At 48.0% G+C, this 11164-nt stretch overlaps 1 protein-coding gene across 1 annotated transcript; it reads left to right on the top strand.

Moving 5' to 3' along the window:
* The first annotated feature begins 1749 nt into the window (after positions 1 to 1749).
* On the top strand, positions 1750 to 6708 carry LOC123444904 (protein MALE DISCOVERER 1-like). The gene is made up of 9 exons (XM_045121790.1): positions 1750 to 2377; positions 2485 to 2620; positions 3145 to 3216; positions 3803 to 3946; positions 4030 to 4149; positions 4730 to 5166; positions 5336 to 5526; positions 5610 to 5742; positions 5863 to 6708. Exons 1-9 carry the CDS (start codon positions 2284 to 2286, stop codon positions 6426 to 6428), a joined length of 1893 nt encoding a protein of 630 aa, XP_044977725.1. The 5' UTR covers positions 1750 to 2283; the 3' UTR covers positions 6429 to 6708.
* Positions 6709 to 11164: the final 4456 nt, after the last annotated feature.

Consider the following 11164-nt stretch of genomic DNA (forward strand, 5'->3'; position numbering starts at 1 on the left):
GATGCCCGTTCTGTCGTGCTCCCTCGCTTGCCTACCTGGAGCAACTCACCACTCCTCCGCGAGTTGGCTTGGAGAGACGAGTTGCTAAACCATGCACTGGCATGGAGTGGTAACTTGCTTCATCGGGCTAGGCAAGGGAGGTGGGGCCGCGAGTTGCTTGACTTGTATCCGACGGGCTCAACGGGCCACCCAACCGGCTTTTATGTCGGGGAACTGCTCTTTCTGCTCGTCGGATGCCATCGAAAGGGTGGAACAAAATGCTGGAAGGAGGAGATGAGGAGCGGAGAGTGGTGCGATTCTTGCGTGCCGTTTGACCTCCTTTAATTAGCGAGCTAGCACGTGGAGCTTGCCTGATGTTGTGTTTAATGCCGGACGACTCACGGACGGGCGTGTGGTCAGAGTAGGTTTCTTGGCACACCCGCGGGTTTAATGGTGATGTTTGAATGCCGCGAGAAGAAATGTTCAGTCGGGCGTGCAGCGGACGACGCCCTCGACCAGCGCGCCGCTTCAATGTCGGATCCAGTGAGAGGTCGCGCCCGCTCACGGACAACTTTCAATGTGGAGCAGCTGCTTCACAACGGCATGAGTGTTGGTGGTGGACGACACCCTCGGTCGGGGCGCCGCTTCAATGTCAGAGCCAATGAGAGACCTCGCCCGCTCAGGACCGACTTCAAAGTGGAGCGGCTACTTCACAACGACATGAGTGCGGGCAGCTAGCACTACACAAGAACATGCGCGAGCGAGGGTGGAGGGTTTTTGGTGGGTTAGGGTGGCCAGAAGCGGACGCGTCTGGCGTGCATAAAGCTCCTCTAGTTTGTCTCTGGTTTACGAGATCCTCACCGTCGAGCGGACCGACAGAGGCCCTCGTTGGATGACACAACTTGTTCAAACCGCACGATCCAAACATTTATGGGCTTGAGGGTCACCGTTCAAGATGTCCTAAATATCATTTCTCGTAATCTTAAGCAAGAACATGTGCAAAAGAGACAAATGTATCGACTAAGGCCCTGTTTAGAACCACAATAGATTATGATAATCTCGACTATGAAGATAGATTATATAATCTGATATATAAAAATAATCTAGGTGGGTACGTTTGGAGGTCAGATTATATAAACTATAATCCATGTTTTACATTGCATAATGATCTGTCCGTCCTTTTTTTTTTAAAAAAAGGATGGCGATGGTAGGAATATAATTATCTCTAACTTTACTAGGGTAAATGGATCATTAACAATTCATAATTTGATTTTAGCTGGTATAGAATAGATTATGAGTTTTTAATAATTTATTCATCTAATTTTTATAATCTACACCATAATATGTTTTGTTTAAAGACATAGTAAATTGTAAAAACTGAATTATATAAACCAAAACAGTCCGGATAAAATTCAGCGGGACGGTATAAACACAGACCGAGGCCGCTTCCGTGGCTCACCACCTCCGTCATTTACACGCCCAATCCACATCCACTGCTCACCCACGTGACATCCCAACCGCCATTGACCTTCCCCTGCCTCGGCACAGGAAAAACAAGGCTCTGAACAAGTCAATCATGCCTCACATTTTTTCCATATCAATCATGCCCCAATTGGCCACGCACAAATTACGTAAGTACTAGTACTACTAATTTTCTAGGCTAGACGGGCCCAACAGAGAAACCCATAGTCGTCGCCTCTCCGGCTGAGGCGAGAGGCAAAAAAGGAACGGACGCCGCCATTTCCCTCTCGCCCCGTTTGAACGATTCCATTCCATCCTCCTCCGCGTGCGTGCGTTTTCCAGCCTAGCCACTACCCATTAGTGCGCCCGATTGCGCGTCCCGCACCGTCACCCGCCACCATTCCACACCGCTTCTCCTTCCCCTTCCCCCCCTCGTCGCCGCCTCCCCTCCTCCTTCTCCCGTAGCAGTAGCAGCACTACTACTTTTCTTCGGATCCACCGAGATCACTGCAGACCGGGAGGCCCCGTCGCCGGGAGCGATTTGGTCACGTGTCCGCCCCTTGATTCCTTCTTGGCGGCGGCTGTCCCGCCGGTCTTCCTCCCTCCCTCCTCCTTCCCCCGCGCCTAGTCCGCTCCGCGTCCCCTGCTCCGCCAGTCAGCGCGCGTTCTGCTCCCCAATCGCCCCGGACCGGGAGGAAAGGGAAGATCGAAATACTCGTGGAGCTGACAGTTCTTGGAGCGGAGGAAAGATCCGAAGCAATCAGGAGCGCGCTTCTTCTGGTGACAGTTCTCGGAGGAGCAGTTCTTGGGACTCGCTCGTGTTCCCGTGAAGTTGCTTCAGGCATGGGGAATCGCCGGAGGAGAGGCCCGGCGGCGTGCCTCCTTCTCTGCTTCCTGATGACGGGCTTCGAGCTGTGCGCGTCTCTGAATCACGAAGGTGCCGGGTCGTTGCTTCGGCTGCTTCTTCTTTCGGCTGCGGTTTATTGTTTTCCCAGCTTCTTGGTTTGACTCTGTTCAGGGCTTTGTTTGCTGGATTTTCTGCAGGTCTTGCTCTCCTGAGGTTCAGAGAGATGGTGGAGGCCGATCCATCTGGTGCTCTGGCGGATTGGGATGAAGGGCACGCTAGCCCCTGTTCTTGGTTTGGCGTGCAGTGCTCGGATGATGGGCGGGTCGTAGGCCTGTAAGTTGCTCTCTCTCTCTTTTTCTTTTTTGGCACAGCAATAGGTGGAGCACGGATTTACCATTTCTGCTTATTCGGAACAAATGAACGCCTGGATTAAAATTGTTAGGTAGAGTAACCTTATGTTTTCATTGTTTCACTTCTTTTTATTTGCTCTCATTAGCATAATTAAATTATGTCTCTTGCATCTTGGGAAACTGGGAATGATGGTTGACATACTCTTGTTCTAAAATAAGACATTCCGTCTGCATTCAGGGAGCATCTTTCTTCGATTTACAGTTTGTTGATCCTCCTCGTAAGGAGGGCCCCCTATCACTTAAAAAATTAAAGAAACATGGACCTTTAAAGTATCTCGTGTGGAGGCCTGAAACATCAGCTTATCTGTTTGTGGTGACATTTGGTTGAACATCTATTTCCACTGACATGCATAGCATAGGATGCACATCTTATGAAGTTTGCTCTGTTGCATTGATTACATGTATTCTGATGTTTTTGCCTAATTGGTGTGTGCCTTTGTTCTGTAGGAACTTGTCAAATCTTGGTCTGAAGGGCATGTTATCTCCTGAGATTGGACAGCTTACTAATATGCATTCTCTGTAAGCATATTCTGTACATCCTAAACTGACATTTTTTGCAACATTTTTGTTTTGGCATTAGACCATAAGATCGTATTTGATATTTCTGAAAGTACCACTGAATCAGTCATTTTGCACTTCGATCTACGCTTTTATGTTCAGCAGTAAAGCTGAAACTTTCTAGTGTGTATGCTTTATTGATGAGGCTTATGATTGATGAGGCTTATGACCATAGCTTTTGAGATGTCAATTAGGTCACATCAGTTAGTTTGTTTTATGTTCTTTCTTTGAATGTAGTTGGATACAAGACATGTGTTTCTTCTTGGATCTAAGGGAATTTTTAGAACACAATCTGCATGGATCGAATTCAAGTATATGACTGTTTGATGGCAAATAGCACCTCCCACACACAAGGGACCCACCCACCGATTGCAAAGAGCTCTATGTATTTTTTACTATCGTTAGTAGCATTCATTGATCTATCTCTGTATTCTCCAAGAAAGCATCTTATGTCTACAAATATTACTTTTGAATCTTATATACCTGCGTTTGTGAAATGATGTACGCCTTCAAGGTTTTCTGATCTATTTTCCTTCCATCCATACAGTGTACTGCACAAGAACTTGTTCTATGGTGTCATCCCTACAGAGATGGGAGATTTACGGGAGCTGAAGGTGTTGGATCTGGGGTACAATAACTTGAACGGATCAATTCCATCAGAGCTAATGAACATTTTATCCCTGGAGTTTATGTGCGTGCGAACCTTGATATGTTTTTTTTTTTTCATTTCAGTTTAACTTCAAAACTTGGCTGACCTTACTACTCGAATTGCAGCTTTCTTAAAGGAAACAGACTTTATGGTGATTTACCTCTTAAACTAAATGAGTTCATCAGTCTGTGTGAGTCTCAGGTTCAGCAAGACAGGGCTTTGTCAAATAGGATGCCCACTGCAAGGTTTGTCTAAGCTTTTTGTACTTGCATATCTGAGAGTTAGCTTGTGATTCATGCAAGGCTTGAGTTCAACTTCAAATCAAACAGTCATTAGAGCAGCTTGATTTGGGGTTAAAAAGACTCACCCAGCTCCTGCAACCACATGTATGCTAGCGATATTTAATTCAATTGAAGGAAATGTCAGAGAAAGCTAAACTTCTTTTAGGAAATGTTCCTCCACAGAATGGTAAATGACATCCCAGTCTTTCGTATAGGCTTGTTGAATGCTCCTTTTACTTGAACACCAATTAGGCAGTAACTATGAAGACCCGTGTAAATATCTTGTTAGAGGAACTTGTTTTATAACGTATCTCTGGAGTTAAGTACTTCAGCCTATTGTCATGAGGTACCATTACTTGTTTATTAGGTATGCTTGTGTTTGAATCTATAATGCATTCTTGCTTGATTAAAAAATTATTGAATACTATTTTCTTGTTGTGATGATTTAGTAAGGATGACTTGAAAATGTTACTTCTTTTGTAGGATTTTCTTACCGCAAGCACGATTGTTTGTTTCCTCTAACATTCAGTTATTCATTATGTAGGAGTAAGGACAGTGCTACAACCAGAAAACTTCTAGCAGTCAAACAAAAATATTCTCCAAATAACGAGCTGCTTGGTTCTGAAAATTCTGTATTACAACCATCAGATGTGAGCCCTTTCTTTTCACTCCAAGAACTCCGCAAGGATCCAACACCACCGCCGGCGAAACCAAGTATTCCACCGGCAAGACCTGATTCTGAACATGTTCCTTCCCATGCCCCTACTGTATCTCCCAACAAAGACCGAACCAGAAGCCAAGAGAGCAAGAGCAACAGCAGGAACAGCAGTTTTGTGACAAGATATGCATTAATAGGAGCAGCTATTTGTTTTGTGGTGCTATCCTTGTCAGCTGCAATATTAATTTGCTACCGCCGTGGAAAAACTAGCAGTGTTGTACCCTTATCTTCAAGTAGGCAATTACAGACCACTATCATGGGAGGTTAGTATTTTGACAGATTAGCCTCTTCCTTGTTTAATTTTTACTAACTATTCCATGTCAAGATGCACTACAACGATTATGACATATTAACAACAGTGTGTGTTTCTTTTAACGCATGCACACACAAAAAATTGGAGTCAACTGTGAAATTCTAACTTCTATTTTGCAGGCATAGCTTCATTCAGACGGTCAGAACTCGAAACAGCCTGTGAAGATTTCAGCAATGTAATTGGTACACTACCTGGATGTACATTGTATAAGGGAACTCTTCCATGTGGAGCAGAAATAGCTGTTGTATCTACACTGATAAAACATGCGTACGGTTGGTCTGCTATAGCTGAAGCACAATTCAAGAATAAGGTATCTAACTGGTTTTTCTGTTTAATTCTTCTCAAAGCTCTAAGATGATGAGTTTCTAACATACATACGACATTGTATTCTAGGTTGAAATGTTGTCGCGGGTGAACCATAAGAATTTCTTGAAACTTGTGGGATACTGTGAAGATGAAGAACCATTTACCCGGATGATGGTGTTTGAGTATGTCTCAAATGGATCACTATTTGAGCGCTTGCATGGTAAGAATTCCCAAGTTCATTTTGTTATTCTTCTTGCCAACATGACTCATGCTACTAGCCTACTAGCAGTTATTACTGTCCATTATTAGTTGATAGTAATATAAAAAAACTCTGTTGCAGTTAATGAGGCGGAGCACTTGAATTGGCAGTCGCGCCTGCGGATGGCGATGGGGGCAATATACTGCCTGAACCACATGTACCAGCAGTATCCTCCTGTGATCCTAAGAAACCTGAACTCATCATGCATATACCTGACCGAAGATAACGCTGCTAAGATTTCAGACATCAGTTTCGGCGATGACAGGAAAGAAAGCGAGGATGAATTCGATGAGCCTGACGAGTGCAGCATAGTGTATAAGTTTGCCTTGCTTCTGCTTGAGACGATCTCTGGAAGGCGTCCATTTTCCAATGACACCGGCCTCTTGATTCTATGGGCGCACCGGTACCTCACCGGCGAAAAGCCCTTGACGGGTATGGTCGACCCGACGCTGAGATCAGTCCCTGAGGAGCAGGTCGCAGCGCTGACAGAGCTAATAAAACTGTGCATAAGTGATGACCCCTGGCGGAGGCCGGCGGTGGCGGAGGTAACCAGAAGGATGCAAGAGATCACTGGGTTTTCTCAAGATCAGTCGACCCCAAGGAACAGCGCTTTGTGGTGGGCTGAACTTGAAATCTTCACGGTATAGAGAATTACTAGTCCATTGTGGAATTGCCTTGAAGCCATTCTGCAGTCCATTTGATAGAAGTAACAGAGAAAATTGTACAGTTTGGTTTTCTTATTACTCTTTAGGCAGGGCATACAGTTGTACAGATATGCCTGCACTGCTCACACTATTCTTTCGTTCTTTGTTAGATCTTTTTTTTCTTTCTTAAATTTGACTAATGAAATCCTGCAAAGCTTGTAAGGTGCAAATATGTGCCAAACGTTTGTAAATAAAGTTTGAAATGTGAAATGACTTGTTTCAACAGTTGAGTGAATCAGTGGAGATGTACTGTATGATGGATACAAACACAGCAATGAATTAATGATGTACCTTCATAGTAGTTATAGAGGACTCTTTCTGAAAGCAACTATAGAATGCTTGAAAGAAAACGTCGCCATCATCTTCTGCTATTCACAGTGGTGCTCCCGCGCGCGTGACAGAGCCACGACTCGGACGGCGGCTTCACCTGCAGCTGCGGCATCCGCCCGGACGACGAGTGCAGCGGCGAGGAGGCCGCCTTGCCGCTCCTCCTCTCCCTGCTCATCCTCGGGCTGCCGCTGCCGCCACCACCGGCGTCCGTGGCCGATCGCGCCAGCCTGCTCAGGGCCTTCCTGGCATCGGCGCAGTACCTCCTGCTCGTGCCCAGGATCGACGTGCCCAGCCCCGGGCCGCCGGGACTGGACCACTCCTTGCCGCTGCCGCTCATCTTGTCCTCGTGCCAGTGCGACGGATCGCCGGTCCGCAACCCGAGCTCCTTCACCAGGACGTCGCCCATCGTGGTGCTCCGGCGAGGAGGGGAGGCGCGCCGCATCCGCGGCCGCGCCGGGCTCCACGGGAACCCACACAGCACCGGCTTCACGCACCAGGGGAAGAGCACCGTGAACCCGCACGCCCTCGGAGGCGTCTCGTCGCCTCGCGCCCCCTCCTCGTGGCGCCACGTTATCTCCTGCGGCGGCGTGCCGTTCCAGCTCTCCTCCTCCTGCTGGAGAGCGGGGGCGTGGCGCTCGCGGCGTGGCGTGTGCGTCTCGAGCCTGGCCGCGGCCGGCGCCTCCTCCTCCTCGTCGTCCTGCTCGGAGCGGCACGCGGCGCGGCGCGGGGATTTCTTGGCGCGCTTCTCCGTTGACGTCCTGGCGATGGCGGTGGCGGCAGGGAGGAAGCGGTCCATGATGAAGCTCGACAGGCGCCTCGACGCGGCGCGGCCGTCGATGGAGCTCAGCCGGGCGGAGAGCGCGGCGAGCCTGTCGGACGACGAGATCCTGTCGAGCGCGTCGGAGAAGGTGTCGTCGTCGTCGTCGCTGCTCGTGGCGTCCGTGGTGTTGCCCCCGTGGTACGCCCGGCCACCGCCGAAGCGCCCCGGCGGCGGCCTCGGGGGCAGCCAGCCCCGCTCCAGCGACGCGCCGCCGGCCTTGGGCACGCCCGGGGAGCTCTCCCACGAGAAGGGCACGTGCGTGCGCTGCGGCGACGCGGCGCGCGCGCTGCGCGGCGTGCCGGCCGCCGACCCGCAGCAGGAGCGGCGCGGCGTGGGGAGCGGCGAGTCGAGCAGCTGCGCCACGACGTGCCCGTCGCTGGGCTTGCGCCGCCGCCGCCCCCGGTGCTGCTGCTCCTGCCCCTCGGCGGTGCAGCCCCTGGCCGTAATGATCTCCATCCGGCCGCGACGGCGCTGCACCTGCACGGTCCGCTACCCAACCACCACCGCCACCGCTGCTGCTGCTGCTACCGCGGCGTGCCTGAGCTCCAGTGCATGCAACAGTGGTACGATCGGGGGCGCGTATAAAAGGCCGCGTGCATGGAGATGGAGAGGTGGTTGCGCGCGGGCATTGGCGCGACGGAGCACCGGCAAAGGCGACGCGACGCGACGCTGGTGGTTGAGCGTTGGTTCGGCGCGCGTGTGGGTAGCTCTCGGCTCTGTCGCTCTACTTCCCGTGACGCTGTTTATAGGCCGCAATGGAGGTTGCCGAAAGGGAAGGGAGCCGCTCCCTGACCCGGTGGAAAACTTTAGGCTCCGGTGCGGGATGGGTGGCATTTTTTCCTTGTTCGTGGAATTCCACCGTGATTTCTTCCACAATTTCTACTTGTTATTAATAAGTGCACTTCTAAAAAGTCATAGAAAGTGGAGCAAGAAACAAAAGTTCCCGGGTATTTTTTACAACTCTTTTATATGAAAATGTTACATTTTCAGCATCACGTTCTGATAATCCTAAACTGCCTTTGATCTATATTAATTGTCGTTGATCTAGAATGAGAGGGAGTATCCGACTCATAAATGGTTGCTTCGTCACATGAAATTCTTGTTCTCCATCTCTAGTTATATGAATCTGCTTGTTGGATCGAATTATTTATAGTGCCAGCATAGAAATCATTATTCCTCAATCACCCTGGAAACAACAAACCGTTTTAAGTAAAAAGAACATTAAGGCCATCTCCAACACCGTTCATCAAAACAGGCACTCACACATCGCGTTCACGGACAGCGGATAAGATGGCCGCCATCCAACCTTATTCATCAAATGTTCATTTTTGTTTTTTCTATCCTATATCGGAAACACATAAAATAAGAAAGATAAATATCCTCGTTCATCCATAATCATGTTGTACAAATATTTTAGTGAAACAATAATTTTAATATAAATATTACCACTAAAACACATTTTTTGCAACAAAATAGCTTAAATTTGAATTTGACTTATCTTTGTAATAAAATATATTTTTAGTTCTCCCCTCGAATAGCCCGTCAATGTTGAACCAGATCATTCTAGACTTGCTCATAAGTTGCTTGATGACAGACCTGCTGATGCATTTCCATAAATTCCTCGAACGTAGCCGAATTCTGCTCAGGAAGTTTGATAGGATCACATGTTTGCTCAAATTCCAGATCCTGGTATACTCCGTCATCCTCATTATTCACAATCACATTGTGCATAATAACACAAGTTGTCATCACCTTCCATAACGTCTCTACATTCCATATTTTTGTGGGTTATCGAACAATTGCAAAACAGACTTAGATCACTCCAAATGCCCTCTCGACATCTTTTATAGCTCCTTGTCTTTGGGCCAAGTGGGATATATTCTCACTCGTTAGCTCAGAGAAGGTCTTGACGAATGTCGGCTATAAAGGATCGGTACCATAACAAAGATAATAGCCCATATTATGCGCAGGACCATTGATGTGTTGTTGCACTAAGGAGCTTGTCCCGCGTACGAGCTTGCAAGCAATTGAGACCACTAAAACACGTTGATATCATTGTGAGATCCGAGCATCCCAAAGAAAGACTGCCGAATCCATACATGTTATGATGCAACTACTTCAAGAATGATAGTGGCCTTCTTGTAATGGCCGTGATATTGCCCTTGTAGAGTATATGTGTAATTGTTTCATTTTTAGTGCATGAGAGATACGAGCATACCTGTCCATCCTCTTTCTTTCGACAATGTTTTGAGTCGTGCAGTATATTCGACAGTTGGTTCTCTCAAGTACTTCACTCCAAACACTTTGACCATAGCAGTAGAAACCTTGACAATGGCTTCGAGACATGCGGTTTTGGACATCTGTAGATACTCATCTCATGAATTTGCAACCATGCCATATGCAATCATCCTCAAGGTGGCCTTTACCTTCTAGTAACCAAAGAATCCAATGTTTTCATATGCACGAACGTCATTGTAGAGGTGACCGAACACGGTTAGGTTCATCCAGAATCGATGGTGGAACAAGGACTCAAGTAGAGCATCGGGGGGCAAAGTAGTCCTCCATCAACATCAAATGTCCCTCAGCCCTCTTCTGATTCAGCACTCGATGCCACGTAATTGATCCCTTGAAATTGAGAAGATGCTCTTCCGCATGTTGGGTACCATTAAGAACCGCATGCATCATTGTTGTTTCATCCTCATATTCGTCCCCATCCGAAGAGGACAAATCAATCGACTCGATGTAGAAGTACCATGAGGCCAAATTCATCGTGTTTGCTTCAAAATAAAGAACAAAGACGCCAACAAATTTGGCTACAACATCTGGCCGAGCACTAGCCGGTTGTGTTGTCCGCCATGGACGGTAATGTGCATGGAGATGACCGGACATGGGGTGGAAGGGAGGCATAGGCTCGTCGGGTGGCTCCCAGGTGGAGCGGCCGGCGGAGGTCCAACAAGGCATGTACGACAGAGCGGGCAATACAGTGGTGGGGACGACGGTGGCCTACGCAAATAAATAACAAGGGGGGGGGGGTGAAGTGAGACAAGCCGGGCACTGCGGGATTTTTTATGAGCTGGTTGTATCACAGTCTCTCATGACGGATGTGCATACTCCCCCAAAGTTCCTTCATATTTTCTTCCGGTTTGCATAAATTCAAATGTGCAAACCGGTACACAAAAGTTTAATGATGATATTGAAGGGCTCAAAGCGTTAGGATCAAGTGTTCTAGATGTCCTAACACTCACTTTGCTAGTAGAACCTCTTCGAAAATCCATTTTAGGAATTCAAGCGCACGTGTACGTCCGACGACATCTTAACTGTCCGTTTCGGCTCAAGATTCATGCCCTTGTTTTTCTCTCTCTCCTGCGCGGAGGGGACGAGTAAAGCTACACGCATGGATAGTTACATAGGTTTTACGAAGTGGTTAAGATCCTGTATTTGCATGTACGTCTAGCATATTTTGCGCTTGCGCGCGAACTGGCCACAATGGAACTGGAGATCGAACACTCTTGAGTAGTTTAAAGCTCCC

This window comes from Hordeum vulgare, chromosome 1H, assembly GCF_904849725.1.
Source record: "Hordeum vulgare subsp. vulgare chromosome 1H, MorexV3_pseudomolecules_assembly, whole genome shotgun sequence".
Taxonomy (NCBI): domain Eukaryota; kingdom Viridiplantae; phylum Streptophyta; class Magnoliopsida; order Poales; family Poaceae; genus Hordeum; species Hordeum vulgare.

Coding starts and splice junctions, on each gene's coding strand:
- LOC123444904 (XM_045121790.1), top strand. CDS start 2,284: ATGGGGAATCGCCGGAGGAGAGGCCCGGCGGCGTGCCTCCTTCTCTGC. Junction 3,217..3,802: donor CTTACTAATATGCATTCTCT/GTAAGCATATTC, acceptor CCATCCATACAG/TGTACTGCACAAGAACTTGT. Junction 5,743..5,862: donor ACTATTTGAGCGCTTGCATG/GTAAGAATTCCC, acceptor ACTCTGTTGCAG/TTAATGAGGCGGAGCACTTG.